At 45.5% G+C, this 18,129-nt stretch overlaps 2 protein-coding genes across 5 annotated transcripts in view; one reads left to right on the top strand and one right to left on the bottom strand.

Moving 5' to 3' along the window:
* dnajb11 (DnaJ heat shock protein family (Hsp40) member B11) overlaps positions 1-12,660 on the bottom strand; it is a 59,325-nt gene extending 46,665 nt beyond the window's left edge. The window contains exons 1-4 of one of the 2 annotated variants that reach the window (XM_038789012.1): positions 12,466-12,660; positions 12,033-12,189; positions 4,612-4,709; positions 3,993-4,125 (exon numbers count right to left, since the gene is read on the bottom strand). In XM_038789012.1, coding sequence (XP_038644940.1) covers positions 3,993-4,125; positions 4,612-4,709; positions 12,033-12,189; positions 12,466-12,530 — 453 coding nt within the window. In that variant the 5' untranslated portion in view covers positions 12,531-12,660. Of the gene's footprint in view, positions 1-3,992; positions 4,126-4,611; positions 4,710-12,032; positions 12,276-12,465 lie in introns of those variants that run through there. The other variant, XM_038789011.1, reaches the window with a different exon arrangement.
* Positions 1-18,129, top strand: part of tbccd1 (TBCC domain containing 1) — a 106,432-nt gene that overhangs the window by 54,153 nt on the left and 34,150 nt on the right. The window contains exons 1-2 of one of the 3 annotated variants that reach the window (XM_038789007.1): positions 12,655-12,799; positions 13,448-13,634. The exons of 1 other annotated variant lie outside the window; for it this stretch is intronic. Coding sequence is in view for 1 of the 2 variants with exons in the window: in XM_038789004.1 (XP_038644932.1) it covers positions 12,726-12,799 (74 nt within the window). In the remaining variant the exon portion in view is untranslated. Of the gene's footprint in view, positions 1-12,646; positions 12,800-13,447; positions 13,635-18,129 lie in introns of those variants that run through there. One more of the 3 variants, XM_038789004.1, reaches the window with a different exon arrangement.

Raw genomic sequence — 18,129 nt, 5'->3', positions numbered from 1 at the left:
ATGCTTCACATTGGGTGGATGAGGTCCTGGAGAAGGGGGTCAGTCCAGAGGCCGGCATGGAGGTTAGATATGGGACTGTTGGCGGACCTGAATTTTTGTACTAAAATGAGGACGGTGATTGAAAATTATGAGAGGGTTCAATCACAATGGGGGTTTCATCGTCAGTGGTATGGGAAGCGTTGAAGGTGGCAGTAAGGGGTTAGATTATTTTGCTTAAGACGCATCTGGATAGGGAGGCGAGGGAGGAACTGCCACGATTGATAGAGGAGCTTTTGGAACTAAATGCGAGATATGCAGTGGACCTGGATTCAGGACTTCTGGTGAGGAGAAAGGACTTACAGGCGAGGTTCGATCTTCTGTCTACGGGGAAGGCGGCTCGGCAGCTGAGAAGGGCAAGGTGGTCGTTTTTGAGAATGGGGAGAAGGCCAGCCGCAGGTTGGCGGGCCAGCTCTGCAGGTAAGCAGCGGCGAGGGAGATAGTTTGGGTCAAAGATAGGACGGGTGGTGGCGGCGGAGCAGGTGAACACGGTTTTCAAAGAGTTTGTAGGACCTGTATAGGTCAGAGCTGCCGGAAGATGCGTCAGATATGAAGGAGTTTTTGGCATGGTTGAAGTGCCTGGAGGTAGGAAAGGGTGGGTTTGGAGGAGCCAGTGGTGGTGGAAGAAGTGCAGGTAGCATTAGAGAAGATGCAGACGAGTAAGGCACCAGGATGATTTTCCCATGGAAGTTTTGAAAAGTTTTAGGATATGTTGCTGCCACTGTTGGTAGAGATGTTTGAGGATGCGATGGGTGAGGGGGCCTTGCCGGAAACGATGGGTCAGGTATCCATTTTGTTGTTGCTTAAAAAGGATAAGGATCCGGTGGGTCATATGGGCCCATATCTCTGTTGAATGTGGATGCCAAGATACTGGCGAAGGTGTTGTCGTTAAGGTTGGAGGAGTGCCTTCCGAAGTGATTGGGGAGGATCAAACGGGATTCGTTAAGAGTAGGCAGTCGTCGTCAAATGTGCGGCGACGGCTGAATATGGTGCTTTCTCTGGCTGATGGAAAGGAGTTGGAGGTGGTGGTGGCATTGGATGCGGAGAAGTGGTGCTGTTTTTGCAATGTTGGAGAAGTTCTAAGGGTTTTTGGAGATGTTTCAAGAATTTGTGGCATGGGTGAAATTGTTGTATAAGGATCCGATGGCGTGTGTGCAAACCAATGATATGAGTTTAGGGTACTTTGCGCTGCATCGGGGAATGAGGCAGGGATGCCCATGTGTCCCCTGCTGTTTGCACTGGTGATAGAGCCCTTGGCCATTGCGCTGAGGTGCTTGGATCTATCGGAGTCGCTTGGATCTATGGAACGGGATAGTGAGGGAGGCTGGAGCACAGGGGTCTCTGCATGCAGAAGATTTGCTGTTATATATTTTGGACCCGAAGAATGGGGGCCATAATGGGTCTGCTTACAGAGATTTGGGGCGTTTTCGGGATACAAGTTGCATTGGGGAAAAGAGAGTTGTGGTGTCCGGGGGGGGGGGGGGGGGGGGGGGGGGCATTTTGGTTGGCAACAACTGTTTCAGGTATTTGAGGGTGAAGGTGGCCTGGGATTGGCGCAACTTCGTAAGCTGAATTTTACAAGTTTGGTTGGGAGGGTGAAAGCGAATTTATTGAGGTGGGACAGTCATCCCCTGTCACTGGCAGGTCGAGTGCAGGGAGTTAAGGTGAACATTTTGCCGCTGTTTCTATTCTTACTTCAGTACCTGCCGGTCTATTTGCCCAAGTCGTTTTTTTAAGGGGGTAGACAGGTTGGTTTTGTCATTTGTTTGGGCAGGAAAGATGGCCAGCATAAGGAAGGTGGTACTTTAGAGGGACCGTTCGGGGGGAGGGGGGGCCTTCCAAACTTGTTGCATTATTACTGGGCGGCGAATGTGGATGCAAGTTTGGAGGCGGGTTCTTGTCGGAGTTGCGGGCGTTGGCGATGGCAACTCTTCCGTTTGTCCCAGGGAAGTATTCGGGAAGTCCTGTGGTGGTTGACACGTTGAAGATTTCAGAGGCAATTTCGGTAGCACTTTAGGTTGGGGATGGAGTCGAAGCTGATGCCGATCCGGGTGAATCATGGATTTGAGCCGGGGCGGATGGATATGAGGTTTCGGGGATGGGAAGAGAGAGGGTGAAGGAGGTGAAGGATCTGTTTTTGGAGGGGCAGATCGCAAGCTTGGATGAATTGAGGGGAAAGTTTGGGTTTTCGCACGAGGAGAGCTTTTGGTATATGTAGGTGCTGGACTTTGCTAGAAAGGTTTTTCTGACCTTTCCAATAACGCCTGCCTCCTTGTTGTTGGAGGAGGTGCTATCGGTAATGGGGTGGAGGATGGGGTCATCTCAGAGATTTATGGGAGGATTTTGGAGGAGGATAAGGTGTCTATGGAGGGGGTTAAGGCCAAGTGGGAGGAGAGACTGTTGTGTGAGGGACTTGGGAGAGTGAATGCCTCAACCTTGTGCGCGAGGCTGGGGTTGATACAGTTGAAGGTGGTGCACAGCGCGCATTTAACAAAGTCAAGGTTGAGCCAGCTTTTTGAGGGGGTAGAGAATACTTGCGAACAGTGTGGGAGGGCCCCAGCTAATCATGTGCACATGTTCTGGTCCTGCCTGAAGTTGGAGAAATTTTGGGGGTCGTTTTTCAGCACCATGTCAGCGATCCTAGACATAGAACATACAGTGCAGAAGGAGGCCATTCGGCCCATCGAGTCTGCACCGACCCACATTAAGCCCTCACTTCCACCCCATCCCCACAACCCAATAACCCCTCCCAACCTTTCTGGACACTACAGGCAATTTAGCATGGCCAATCCACCTAACCTGCACTTCTTTGGACTGTGGGAGGAAACCGGAGCACCCGGAGGAAACCCACGCAGACACAGGGAGAACGTGCAAACTCCGCACAGACAGTGACCCAGCGGGGAATCGACCCTGGGACCCTGGCGCTGTGAAGCCACAGTGCTATCCACTTGCGCTACCGTGCTGATCCTGCATGTGGATTTGGAGCCGGGTCCTCTAGGGGCCATATTCAGGGTGCCGGATCTGCAGACTGGAGCAGGGGGCAGATGTTTTAGCCTTCACCTCGTTGATCGTTCGCGGGCGGGTTCCGTTGGGGTGGAGGTCAGCTTCTGAACCCTGTGCCTTGCCTTGGCTGGGGAATCTAAGATCTTGAGAAGGTGAAATTTGCCTAATGAGGGGTTCCACACGAGATGGGGTTTGTTTATTTTACATTTCGGAGAGCTAGTTACTGTCAACTGTTGTTGGGGGGGGGGGGGGTTGGTGCAGGGTTTATTGTATTTGGGGGTAATGTTTTGTAAAATGTTAAAATGCAAAAAATAATTAAAAATACTTTAAAACATTGTTGCAAAATTGAACCATATTACTGTAAAAGGCAATGTATAAATTGCACTGTACTTCCAAGTTCTTGGAATCTGAAAGTGCAATTTTTACACTGGTGAAAACTCTCGATTTACACAGTTTGGCTTTTCAGACCAATAACACAAATGAAAGCACTGCATAACCACACATCTCCCATTAAATAGAAAAACCTAACATTTCTCAACTCATTTAAAGTTAAATATGCTAATGTTACAAAATGACATTTTAAGGTAATATTTTGATGATTCTGTCCTTCAACTACATTGATTTTACATAAATAGTAAACCTAGCAAGTCCACTATCATAATGTTTATTGTTTTGTATAAACAGATATTTGGAGAAGATAGTTGATCTTAATTCTATTAATGCTTTTTTTCTAAACAAAAAGCCATTATTTATAAAATTTCTTCTTCTAAGCTAACCAGATAGAACTTATGGGCTGTCAGTTGTGACCTAAAACATGTTGATAAATGAATAAGAACAGTGTGTTTAGAGGTAAACAACAAAAAAACTGAATGAAATATTCAGAAACGCAGAGAATAGCTACACAAATTCATTGATTACAAAATACCATATTTTTGTTTTGTTTTGATACTTACTTCTACAAAATTTCCTGAATACACTTCTTCGAGTGTAACTTCGAGGTCCACTACAATGTCACTTCCTCGAGGAATGTTCCGGTCTTGATGTCGTGGACCTCCTCCAAACATAAAACCAAAGTCCCCAAAGAAGCTACGTCCAAAATATGATGATTTAATAAGATCGAAGTAGTGTTTGAAAACAAGTTTCAGTAATCTCCCATTTAATTATTCAAATTTGTTCTCACATTTACAAACATTACACCGTCCCCAGATAGATCATAAGTAAATATATAATTTCAGATCCATCAAGATCAAGGACTTTCCAAGTTCAGTTCTTTGACCTTGCTAAATGAACTGATCTCACATGTGATGACAGGTTACTGCAAACTGATGCAGTGTTGCTCGGTTAAAACAACGAAGAGGGAAAATTACAACAGTTCTCATTTTGATGGCTACACAATGCTTTGTATCAGTCCTTAAACTTGAAAATTTAAAACCTATTTTCATTAGGTGAAAATAAATTAATATTCTTTGGAAGCCAGAAAATGTTTTAATTTATCAACTTGGAAACTGATTAGAAACCTCGCACTAAAGTACTTTGAACCCTGACATTAAGAATGCAAAGAGCTCGACTTACTGTGAAAATATGTCATCATGGGAACCTTGACGACCTTCCTTTAAACCCTCTTCACCATACATGTCATACTGTTTTCTTTTCTCTTCATCAGACAAAACCTATCAAAGTAATCATCAAATTGTTTATTTTCATAGAATTCATAGAAATAGTCTAAAATTTCTTCATAGAATCCCTACAGTGCAGGAGGCCGTTCAGCTTATTGGGTCAGCACTGACCCATGTCCGCTCCCCCATGCACCCCTCCCTATCCCCGTAACGTTTTTAAAAAAGTGTTTTTATTGGATTTTCACATCTTATATTTTATCATTCATTTTATATTACATACTTTTAGTTTGAATGTTAAGTTAAAGTGTTGTACCCGCAAACAGTATTTTACAAAAGGTAGTTAGGGTGCGGTTCTAGTTTATACTAGAGGGGAAAAAAAAAAGAGAGAAAATTAAACCGGTTCACCCGAGTGCGAATAGATTAGACCCGCTGTACATATTTACAATTGCTATCCCTGTAACTTAAACTGCACACTCATCACCAAAGGGCAGTTTAGCATGGCCAATTATCCAAGAAATGTTCTATGAGCATTCTACCCTTTCGAGTCATAGAATCCCTACAATGCAGAAGGCCATTCGGCCCACCGAGTCTGCACTGTCTGAAAGAGCACCCTACCAAAGCCCACTCCGAGGTTGGTCCCTTTCCCTGTAACCCTGCCCAACCTGCACATCTCTAGATGATAAGGGCCAATTTAGCATGCCCAATCCACCTAACCTGCACATCTTTGGACTGTGGGAGGAAATGAGAACCCGAAAGAAACTCATGCAGACACGGGAAGAATATACAAATGCCACACAGATCGTAACCCAAGGCCAGAATTGGATTCATGTCTCTGGCACTGTGAGGCAGCAGTGCGAGGCACTGTGCCACCGTACCACTCATATACACCTTGGCTGAATGAGTCTCAAGTAGAACCTCAGGAGGTACGTTAATTCGAACTATAATTGCACAAAATAATTTCTTCCAAAATGAACTAAATCTGCACTACCTGAATCCATGGAAATCAAATTCTAAGCATGTTTTACCATGATCCTAGATCAGATTTAGAGAAGCACAACTGAAGATCTGCCTCTTTATCTCCAAATCAAGGTACATGGGGTTGCATGCATCCTACTTAAATGGCAGGATGCATTGCAGAAAATCAATCTTCACAATTTTGTCCTGTAATTGCAGAGGTCCAGGATTAAAAAGACTTGCAATTACATAGTGCCTTTCACAAGTACTGAACAATCAATGAAGTTGGGCGGCACGGCAACACCGTGGTTAGCACTGTTGCTTCACAGCTCCAGGGTCCCGGGTTCAATTCCGGCCTCGGGTGACTATCTGTGTGGAGTTTGCACGTTTGCCCAGTGTCTGCGTGGGTTTCCTCCAGGTGCTCTGGTTTCCTCCCACTGTCCAAAGATGTACAGGTTAGGTGGATTGGATAGGATAAATAGCCCTTAGTGTCCAAGAAGGTCAGGTGGGGTTACTGGGATAGGGTGGAGGTAGGGTGCTCTTTCCATGGGCCAGTGCAGACTCGATTCGCCAAATGGCCTCTTTCTGCACTGTAAATTCTATGATTCTATAAAATGGTTTCCGGTGGTGGCACGTAGGTGGAGATCGCACGTTAGATGGCTCCTGCTGGAGTCTCTGGGTTTTGGACTTTTATGCCTTGTTTCAGGGGTATTTTGTGAATATATTGGTATGGAAAGTTATAAGAAAGGTGAAATGTCGAAGACCCAGAAGAGGGCACTCGAAAGAAGGGGGCGAGCGAACGTCCGCTGTTGCATGGGTTGGTGAGTCAGACAGGACGAAAGATGGCAGAGGCTGGGTCAGTGGGTGAGGCCGCTCCCCTCACAGTGGAAACGCTGACCGAGGTGGTGGTGGGGGAGTTTGAGAGACAGTTCACCAAGCATATGGTGGTGCTGCAGAGAGAGATGGTGACTGCGATGAAAGAGTGGGTGGAAGAGGTGATAGCCCCAGTAGAAGCAGCGGTGATGGAGACGTTGGTCGAGTTGCGGAAGCCAGGAGAGTCGTTGAAGGGGGTGGAGGAGGCTCTGTCACAGCACAGTGACCAGTTCACCTCGATGCGAGAGGAGCTGCGGAGGGTGGTGGAGGCCAACAAAGGGCTCAGAGCCAAGGTGGAGGACCCGGAGAACTAGTCAAGGAGGTAAAATCTGTTGATCGTGGGCCTGCCTGAGGGGGTGGAGGCCCCGAGGCCACCGAGTACTTTGAAAAGATGCTGGTGGAGGAGGGGGGAAAACCCTCCCACTATGAGTTGGACAGAGTGCATCGGTTGCTCAGGCTGAAGCCGAAAGCAAAAAGCCATTAATATGCTTTCATAAATTCCATGTGAAGGAGAAGGTCTTGAGTTGGGCAAAGCAGAGGCGAGAGGTGAGAAGGCGTTGGTATATGAATGTACCAGGACTTGACGGCAGAGTTTGAGAGAAGGCGGCACTGTACAGCAATGGCATGAGGTTTGGAGTGGTATACCTTGCCAAGTTGAGAGTGACGCACAACTCAAGGGATTTCTATTTCGGGACGATTGGTGCGACAGAGGTGTTCGTGAAGGCTGAAGGGCTGGGACTTGGTTTAATGGGATGGGGATTGTGTTTTTTTTATGGAGGGGTTTTTCTTTGTATTGGATGCGGAGTGGGACTTTGATTGTTCTGTCCTTTCAATGGGGGAGTGTAGTTTACCTTTGTTTAGTTGTTCACGTATTCGGTTTTGGATTTATGTCTTTTTTCTGGGGACGCGGTTTGCACTGTTCTGTAATATAAGGGAAGTAGGGGATTGTTGGGTATGTGGGGCCGGGTTTCTGAGGAGGGGAATGGTGGGGGTTGGGGGGGGGGGGGCGCTGTTGGCAGGGGTCTCCGCAGTAGCAAGCGAAGGTTGGCTAGTGAACAGGAGTGTGGTGGGGGAAAGGGCCACGGTCGTTGAGCCTGGTCAAGCAGGTTTGCAAGAGGAAGTGGAAGGGGATATTCTGGGGGGGGGGGGGGGGGGGGGGGTTCGACAGTAACAAAAGGGATCGGACGAGTCAGTCAGGCCAGAGGGGCTGGGCCTGGGGCTATGATGGTGGCTGATTTGGGGGGGGGTTCTGAGAGACCCCCGGGTAGAATAGTGACGTGGAACGTGAGGGGTCAGGGGGAACAGTTGAAAGATCGAGAGTTTTCACACACTTGTGAAGAGTTTAAAAGGCTGATGTGGTGATGCTGCAGGAAACCCATTTCAGGGTGAAGGCTCAGATGAGGCTTAGGAAGGGGTGGGTGAGTCAGCTGTTTCACTCGTGGTTTGATAGTAGGGCTCGGGGGTAGTGATATTGGTGGACAAGAGGGTGAGGTTTCAGATGGAGAAGGTGGTTGCAGACCAGAGAGGTAGGTACATGGTAGTAATGGGTGCGTTAGATGGGAGGCTTGTGGCACTGGCGAGCGTGTATATTATGGCCCCAACTGGGACAATGCAGGGTTTGTGAAGAGGGCGCTGGGTGTGTGAAGACAGCGCTGGTTGCCACCCCGGGTTTGGATACCCATGAGCTGATAGTAGGGGAGGACAGGAATGTAATGTTGGAAACGAAGGACAGATTACGCTCGCTGACTCAGTTGTGGGGGGTGAAGGCATTGGCTGGGCTCATGAGAGAGATGGGAGGAGTGGACCCATGGAGGCTTTTGCATCCTTTTTTAAAAAAAATTTAGACTACCCAATTATTTTTTTTTCCAATTAAGGGGCAATTTAGCATGGCCAATCCACCTAACCTGCACATCTTTGGGTTGTGGGGTGAAACCCACGCAGACATGGGTAGAATGTGCAAACTCTACAGAGACAGTGACCCGGGGCTGGGATTGGTCCATTCCTCCTTAATTGGAAAAATGAATTGGGTGATGAAGGAGCTGCGCTCCGAAAGCTAGTGATTCCAAACAAACCTGTTGGAGTTTAACCTGGTGTTGTAAGACTTCTGATTGTAAGAGGATAAGTAATTTATAACTGGGTGTGGCAAGAGGAATAAGTATCTGAGAATTTCCTAGAATGTAATATATCAAAGTGAGTAACATAGGATTGGTGAAGACTTTTCTTGCCAGTTCGATTTGGAGTTCTAAATGGAGGTTGGTCCTTTCAAGTTAATACTCCATGTGTTGATTTGCTTATGCTTCTAATAAGCACACTAAATATAGCTATTGGGCATTCTAGATGGCCATCTTCCAAACTCGACTACCTCTGTTCCAGTCATTAATTATTAAAAGCTCAGAGATGGTTGGTAGCACTGTATTGTGCATTCATGCTTAATTTCAGCAAAGTGCAAGTTTTGTTTGAATTTTCACCTCAAAAAAGGTGCTATATTTAATACACTCTCCTACTTATGTGAATGCATACATTAAACTATAGAAAAAATTGAAAATTATCCTTTTCGAAAAAGTGCTGGCATGAGTTCAATAAAATGTTGTTCTTTGTTCCAGCACACAATGTGATCCATTTCATAGATGTTCTGATTAAAGGTACAATGTACTCTGAAATGTGCGTTTCACTAAAGCCAGGTTCCTTCACATACAAGGGAGCCTGGAGGGATCATTTGGTGCATTATGTACCTACAAATATTAAAGACAGTTTCTCTGGGATGAAATGGCTCTGAGATATCCTGGAGACAGAAGTTTGAAACAAAATCAATCCAAGTGGCAGACCGAGTAGAACAATATCTAAAATCAGGCAGATCCCATGTGATCAGGTTTATTTCAGTCCAAGTCATAATGAAATCTCAAGGGGGAGACTTGTCACTGGGGCTGGGCTCCTCACCACCTAACTCCAGATAATCGTACAATCCAAAGGGAAGATGGTGGTGTAGTGGTGGTAATGTCACTTGTCTAGTAATCCAGAGGCCGAGGATAATGTTCTGAGAAGATGAGTTCAAATCCCACCACGGCAGCTGGTGGAATTTAAATTCAGTTAATATATTTTGGGGGAAAAAGCTAGTCTCAGTAATGGTGACCACAAAACTATAATTTGTCGTATAAACCCATTTGGTTCACTAATGTCCTTTACAGAAGGAAATCTGCCACGCTTACCCGGCCTTGTCTACAAGTGACTTGAGACCCACAACAATGTGGTTGACTTTTAACTGTCCTTTGAAATAGCCTTGCAAGCCACTCAGATAAAGGACAATTAAGGATGGACAACAAATGCTGGCCCTGCCAATGACACCCACATCCTGTGATATCACTTTTAAAAAGCCCAAAGGGTTGAGTTGTCTTAACTAGACAGACTGCAGGAAGCTTTATGAGACAGCAAAAAAAACAAAAAAAACAGAAAAAGCTGAAAACACATTATTTCTGCGCAGATACATGGACTGTATTAGCACTTATGTTTAACTAATTTTCTTTGGGTTTTTTGATGAGGTACCAGAGAGGGTTGATGAGAACAATGTGGTCTATAAGGACTTCCAAAAGGCATTTGATAAAGAAGTACAAAACAGACTTGTGAACAAAGTTAGAGCTGATGTAATAAAAGTGACAGGAGCAATATGGATACAAAATTGGCTGAGTGACAAGATTAGTGGTGAATGGTTGTTTTTCAGAATGGAGGGAGGTTTATAATGAAGTTCTCAGGGATTGGTGTTAGGACCCCTGCTCTTCCCAACATATATTACTCTCCTAGACTGAGGTGTACTGGTCACAATTTCAATATTTGTCAACGGTACAAAACTTGAAAGTATTGTGAACCATGAGAAGGATAGTATACAACATTAAAAGGTTTGTGGACTGGTGGAGAAGTGGCGGGTGAAACTTAATGCAGAGAAGTGTTAAGTGATTCATTTTGGTAGAAAGAATGCAGAAAGCCATTATTAAATAAAGGATGCAATTCTAAAAGGGGTGCAGGGCAGAGGGACCTGGATATATATGTAGATACATAATGAAGGTGGCAGGACAAGTTGAGAATGTGGTTAATAAAGAATATGACATCTTGGGTTTTAAGAATAGGGCCATTGAGTATCAAAACAAGGACGTTTTGTTAAATCTCTATAAAACACTATTTAGCCCCAACTAAGATACTGTGTCCAGTCAGGGCACAACACTCAAAAGGATGTTCAGACATTAGAGAAGGTGCAAAGATTCCCAAGAATGATTCCAGGGACGAGAAATTTCAGTTGCACAGAAAGGTTGGAGAAGTTAGGACGCTTCTCCTCAGGAGAAGGTTGAAAGGAGACTTGATAAAGGTATTCAATATTGAATGGCTTGGAGAGAGCAAATAAGGAGAAATTGTTCCCATTGGTGGAAGGATCAAAACCCAGAGGGGACAGATCGAAGATAACTGGAAAAAGAAGCAATGGCGGCATGAGAAAAAGCTTAGATCTGGAGTGCATTGCCCGAGAGTGGTAGAGGCAGAGACAATTAAGGCTTTAGAAAGGGAATTGGATTATCTGAAAAGGAAAAAACTTGCAGGGCTACAGGGAAAAGGCAACATGAGTGGCACTTGGTGAAAAGCTCCTTAAGAGGGCCAGCAAACATTATGGGCCAAATAGCTTTCCTCTGTGCTGTAACCATTCTATGATTCTAGAAAGGCAAGATGCTGTTCATCAAGCTTAGTTTAAAGAGAATAGAAGGCTAAAGACATGTCAAACTGGGACAGAGAAATTAAATGTCAAGTAACAGAGTTCAGAGCTGCGTTACAGATGAAACATCGATCCTTCAGCAAAACAATTATCTGATCAGTTTTTAGTTTCCCAGACATAGAAAAGACACTGGTCAACGAACACAGAACTTAGTTAGTTGTGAGGATTATTGGGGCATCTTGTCAAAGGTCACTATATAAATGTAAGTTATTTCTTAATTCAGAGGAAGTTATTTCTTAATTCAGAGAAAGTTTGTGTAAATTGTTTCAGAGGCGGGTGGTGAAAGAGTAGATGTTACATCCCCTAAGATTATTAGTGTTCTTAACTGGTGACTACATACATTTGGCGACCCTTGGGGACCCTAAAATATTAAAAAGACTGAATATTACGTTCCGAAATGGCTTAGAAACGGGTCACATTCTAGAAAATGTTAAGAAACAAAATACTGTTTAATAGTTACATTGTTTTAGAAATTGCCGTTCAAACGTTAAACCAAAAGGTATCACATAGCTCCAAAAGTGGAATTAAAACAATATGAAAGTTGAGAATCTTACAACAGCTGCTCCAGCAGTCTGTTGAATTAAATAATAGTGAGTGACCTCTCACCTCCGCACCAGTAGCCAATGAGCTGAAGCCACACAGTCTCCCTGATTTGTCATCATTTACAACTCAGAACTAAAAAAAGTGACTGAGACTTCACATGGAAAGGCCGAATGTAGCTGCAGCTAACCCTCACACGGCAACCCTCACACGGTGTACATACTTACAGCCCCACATACATTATGTGCCCTACTCCCTACCTCATAAGCAGCCCCCAAATCATGGAACTTATCCTGCGCTGCCGGGTCGTCCGGGTTTCTGTCAGGGTGCAGCTGCAGCGCCAGTTTGCGATAAGCCTTCTTGATATCCTTCACCGAAGCGCTTTTAGAAACCCCCAAGATCTTGTAGAAATCTCGCCTGTCCTCCCACAAAAACGACAAATAAAATACACACAATTCAATTAACGTTTTATAACACAACACCTTCATCAACTTAAGTGGAGCACTGAAGGGTTATCCCTGCAATATTTTGGGTTAAAGACGGCTGAACAAGTTCCCACCCGGTGGTTATACACTCGGGTCGGTCTAGCCGCGTCAATAACCGTGATATTCATTCACAATTACTGGGTGTTGGTGGGGAAAACAGCAGGGATCTGAGCTGGAGATGTACCTATGCCCTCCTTGGGCCACTTACCCTGTCAGCACCTCCCCGCTCAGGCATAGCAGCACAATACAGACAGAACGCACGCCCGCCGCCATGCTGCCCACTTTCCTCCTTCCTTTTTGTTTTTCCGCTGCCCAAGTTACTCGCTGCAAGCTGGTGAGCGGCAACTACCGGCAGAGGCACGTCAACAGCATCGCCGCTTCCTCATCCTGACGCTTTCACAAGGGGAGGAGCCCAGGCCTCTTGCTCTGGCTGGTGGTCTTCTGATTCGTTTCTCCGTGTACCGACACATGGTTGCAAGAAAATATGTTTGGTTAAGGAAAAGGAGGGGCAAGGGAGAGTTTTTGTGTGTTCAAGAAATCAGGTTGGTGCATAGAATTGTAATAAGTAAAAAAATTGAACGAAAAATACAAGGCGAGAACTCATTTGTAAAATAACTCTTGTAAAATGTTTTATTTTTATAGTTATTCTATGTTGCTACATGAAAACGGAACTAAAAGTTTTGAGTGTGCATTAGAAAATGTATTTCATGCTTAACTTCACGCCTTGCTAGACGATTTATTATTAGTCCAAGTATTAAGGGATTCTTCCCGGAAAGTATAAAATGCTGTTAGAGGGATAATTGAATAGCATTCATTTTGGATTACCCGCCTTCTTAGGCAGATGTTAGAGGTCGAGGTCTTAGGCAGATGTTAGAGGTCGAGGACGACTTGCTTCCACTCTGGTCAATGGTTTCTGAGGTGGCTAATAAGTCCAATGTGCAGGTCCAATGACATATTCTACCACATGTGGGGCAGGTGATGCTTGAAGGACCAGATATACGTCTGGGTAGACATCTCAAGATCAGTTAGGAATAGCAATAAATGCTAGCCTAACCAGTGACACCCATGAAATAACTATTTTTTGGTTGTTTGGAGGTTTGTGTGCTCTCTCCAACACTTGACTTCGCCTCTGCACGTTCTCAAATGAGTCTCGGTGCCTTTCTGAAGTTTACCTTTTCCATTTTGTACAGTCATAAGCCACGAGTCAACGACTATGTTGGACCTCTTCACGGGACATCAAAGTGTTTCGGCTGTTCTCCTGCTGCAACCATGTTCCGACTAGAGCAGATGTTTCAGAAGGCTGCTGTCAGACATTTAAATGTAATGCCCTATCCATTGGAGCTGGTTTTGAGTAATTAGCACCTCAGTGTTGGCAAGGTTGGTTTAGAGGATGACAAAAACATCCTGGACAAAATGGTTATCTTATGTGCTGTACACTTTTATGTGTATATAAAGGAGATCTAACCTCCTGTTTGAGATTTGCTATTGTTACATATTGACCACACCATGTAACAATCTCCCTAAACATTGCCTTTGCACCTCTCCTCATTCCAAAGCATCTATCTTTGGTCATTGCCCCAATTTTCTAATATAAATGTAGGTTGTTGTAGCTTTGCAAATTGATTTTGTTTTAATGTAAACACATTCACATACAATGTTCGATTTTTAATAAAATGTGAACTCTAAATTTGATCCACAGTCCTTCTTTCCCATAGGCTTGTAATCAGAATCAATTCAGAGACATGAAACATGATCTGGTGATCATCATCTTGCTGTTTGTGGGAGCGTGTTTTGTATAAATTGGTGGTCACAGACCTGACATTATGATAATGGCTAGGGCAGCATTGTGGCGCAGTGGGTTAACTCTGCTGCCTCACGCCGCCGAGGTCCCAGGTTCGATGCCAGCTCTGGGTCACTGTCCATGTGGAGTTTGCACATTCTCCCAGTGTCTGCATGGGTTTCGCCCCCACAACCCAAAAATGTGCAGGCTCCTGTTTGAGATTTGTTATTGTTACATATTGATCACACCATGTAACAATCTCCCTAAACACTGCCTTTGCACCTCTCCTCATTCCAAAGCATCTATCTTTGGTCATTGCCCCAATTTTCTAATATAAATGTAGGTTGTTGTAGCTAAATTGCCCCCTTAATTGGAAAAAAATGAATTGGGTACACTAAATTTATTAAAAACAATGATAGTGGCGACACTTCAAGTTGATGATCTTACCACACTGGGATCATTCGTTGAGAAGTGAGAGGTGATCTTACTAAAACATATAATCTAGGTGGCATGGTGGCACAATGGTTAGCCCTGTTGCCCGCACAGCGCCAGAGACCCGGGTTCAATTCCGGTCTTGGGTGACTGTGTGAAGTTTGCACTTTCTCCCTATGTCTGCGTGGATTTCCTCCGGGTGCTCTAGTTTCCGCCCACAGTCCAAAGATGTGCAGGTTAAGTGGATTGGCCGTGCTAAAATTGCCCCTTATCATCCAGAGATGTGCAGGTTGGGCAGGGTTACAGGTATAGGATAGGGGAGTGGGCCTAGGTAGGTTGCTCTTTCTAGAAGGTCAGTGAAGATTTGCCGAATAGTCCTCTTCTGCACTTTAGGGATTCTATGACTTGGGTAGAATGTTCAGAGAGCTTTTCTGGGATAATTTCTTCAAACAACATGTTCTGAAGCCAACCAGAGAGCAGGCTGTGCTCGATCTGATATTATGCAATGAGGTGGAATTAATTAATGATCTCATAGTGAAGGCATCCCTAGGTAACAGCGACTATAATATACTTGAATTTTACTTTCAGCCTGAGGGAGAGAGGAGTGGGTCTGAGGCTATGCCTTTATATAAGAGCAATTATTATGTTCTTTTAATATATTTAGAGTACCCAATTAATTTTTTTTCCAACTAAGGGGCAATTTACATACATACATAGAACATACAGTGCAGAAGGAGGCCATTCGGCCCATCGAGTATGCACCGACCCACTTAAGCCCTCACCCCCACCCTATCCCCGTAACCCAATCACCCCAATCCTAACCTTTTTGGTCACTAAGGGCAATTTAGCATAGCCAGTCCACCTAACCTGCACGTCTTTGGACTGTGGGAGGAAACCGGAGCACCCGGAGGAAACCCACGCAGACACAGGGAGAACGTGCAAACTCCACACATACAGTGACCCAGCAGGGAATCAAACCTGGGACCCTGGCGCTGTGAAGCCACTGTGCTATCCACTTGTGCTACCGTGCTGCCCTATTTAGCGTGGCCAATCTACCTAGCCTGCAGATCTATTGGTTTGTGGGCGCGAAACCCACACAGACATGGGGAGAATGTGCAAACTCCACACGGACAGTGATTCCTACCGGATTACTACCTGGCCCAAGAGCTAATTGACACAGGTCAATAACATTAAAGGGGTAAGTGCATAGCTCAAAACGTTGGTGTGGGGAACTGGCTTAGTGGGGAGCTGGCTTAGAATTCAAGGGACACTGGCACCAGTACTGGGGTAGGAGGAAGCTGTTCCAATAAAATAGGTGATAACTGGCAACTGTTCAAACAGCAGTTTGAACTTTATGATTCTGCCTTAGGGCTACAGGCCCAGCTTGATGACAGCTGAATCACGTTGCTGCTAACAGTGGCAGTCCACAAGCACTCAAACTGTACAACTCGTTTGTGTTTGATAATGAAGAGGATCACAAGAAATTTGATGAAGTGATGAAGCACTTTGATAAGCATTTTCCCCCCCAAGAATGAAACGTTTGAGCGCTATCTGTTCCGTATGCGTACCCAGGGACCTGGGGCGGAATTCTCCGACCCCAATCACCCGGAGCTGGCGTCAATCCCGCCCCCGCCGTGTCCCGAAGTCTCCGCTCCCCCGAGAATCGGCGGGGGCGGGAATCGTGCCATGCTGGTCGGCGGGCCCCCCGCGGCGATTCTCCGGCCCGCGGTGGGCCGAAGTCCCGCCGCTGACAGGCCTTTCCCGCCGGCGTGGATTAAACCACCTACCTGACCGGCGGGATTGGCGGCGCTGGGACACGCTGGGACCCCCCGCCTCGCTGGGTAGGGGAGAATCCCGGCCCTGATTTTGTCACGGACTTGAGGCTGAAGGCCCAGTCATGCAACTTCAGTGAAATCTTTGTTAATCTGTGGCCAAATTGTCTTTGCTTTACTTGATGATAAGCTTCGACCAATATTATTGCGGGAGAAGATTTGAGGCTGGAAAAGGCGAGCGAGATAGCTGCACAAAGAGTAGGCGCACTCTGCTCAAAAAAGTTTGATGCCAACATGGAAGAAGAAGCCAGCACCATTAGTGCTCTGACGCACGTCATGAATAAATGTGGTGTCAGTGTGGGTGGCCATTTTAAGTGGCCGACAGGAGCCGCTGCCGCCATATTGTGTCAGAAGTGTGGCACTCGATATGCCACGCAACAATGTCCGGCCTTTGGAAAAGTTCGCTCCAGGTGCAGCCGTGTTGGGCATTTTGCAAAACAATGTTTTGCGCGTTCTACCATGGGCCATGCACAAACGGTGCATGCAGTTGAGATAAACACTGAAGAACAGTTTTTCATCGATCTCATCACGGCGAGAAACCAGAAGACTCTGAGAAACAAAGATGAAAACAAAATTGTAAGAAAGAATGAAGATAATAAGAATACTCCGAAAACCTTTACATCCGTACTAAAATCGAAGGTAATGCTGAATGATGCTTTCATTCATTGTGACTTTGACCCTAAAGCGAAGGCCAACCTCATGAGTTGACATGCTTTGCAAAAACTAAACGTGCAGCGGGACTGATTGTCAAGGGCTGATGATAGATTTCGGAACAAGAACTCTGGAGACGTTCGATGTTTCCGAACTAGTGCTCTCAGTGGCAGGCATGAAGCACACAATACTCTGTATTGTACACATGGAGGTGGACACAGTACTTGGGAATTCCTGAATCTAGTCAAGCGACTAAATATCCTGGAAGATAGCTGGTCACCTGAGCACAGTGAATACCCTACAAGGCATTACAGTGTGCATGGTGGATGAAGGTTTAGAAGAAATCCTAGTGGAGGACGACAAACCAGACAAGGGGATGGAACTGCCGGTGAGCATTCTGCAGTTCTGGTTAACAGTCTTGAAGAACGTGGACATGCTCAATGGTATGATACTGGAAACGATGAACCCGTATTAAAGCATCTGCGAGATGTGAGTGTTAAATGAACAGAGAATGGAAAGCCATGGAGCTTCACTCTGGAGTTTACATTCAGGCCCGATTAGTATTTCACAAATGAGGTGATCGCTAAAGTGTATCGTCGGACTCACGGCCGCTGAAATCGTTCTTTGCTGAACCACAAATCATTGGCTGCACAGGCTGCACATCGACTGGAGGGAGGGCAGGGAACGATTCGAACAAAACCAAAGTACAGGGGTCGGAGCACTCCAAGAACTATATCAAATGAATCGTTTTTCAATTTCTATAGTCACACTGAAGTTCCGCAGGGGGGAATTTAAAGCCAAGCTTTGTGGCCAAACCAAAGGCTAATTTGGAACTTGGCGCTCTATTTCATGATCAAATAATTCCGTACCCAAAGTTATATTTTTCAGGTGAAAAGACGGACGATAATGCTGAATCCGAGGACGATTACTATGAATATCTACTTGAAGTTGTTGACGATGATGCAGAAAGTGATGACATGGAAGTTGAGACGGATGACAAACCCCAAGAGCTGCTTGCACATCTCTCCAGCAGCACAGATGAGGCTCCAGTGGCACGGCTCCGGTGGTCTACAGGCAATGAAGAGGTGGTCACGAGGGACGCCCAGACCGTGCTAGACTCTGTGGAGAGCGGGAGTTGAGATGGCGCATGTAGAAATTGAAGCTGACCAACCGAAGA

The sequence above is a fragment of the Scyliorhinus canicula genome, chromosome 2 (assembly GCF_902713615.1).
Source record: "Scyliorhinus canicula chromosome 2, sScyCan1.1, whole genome shotgun sequence".
In the NCBI taxonomy this organism is placed as follows: Eukaryota; Metazoa; Chordata; class Chondrichthyes; order Carcharhiniformes; family Scyliorhinidae; genus Scyliorhinus; species Scyliorhinus canicula.
This window is presented reverse-complemented; position numbering and strand designations above follow the sequence as displayed.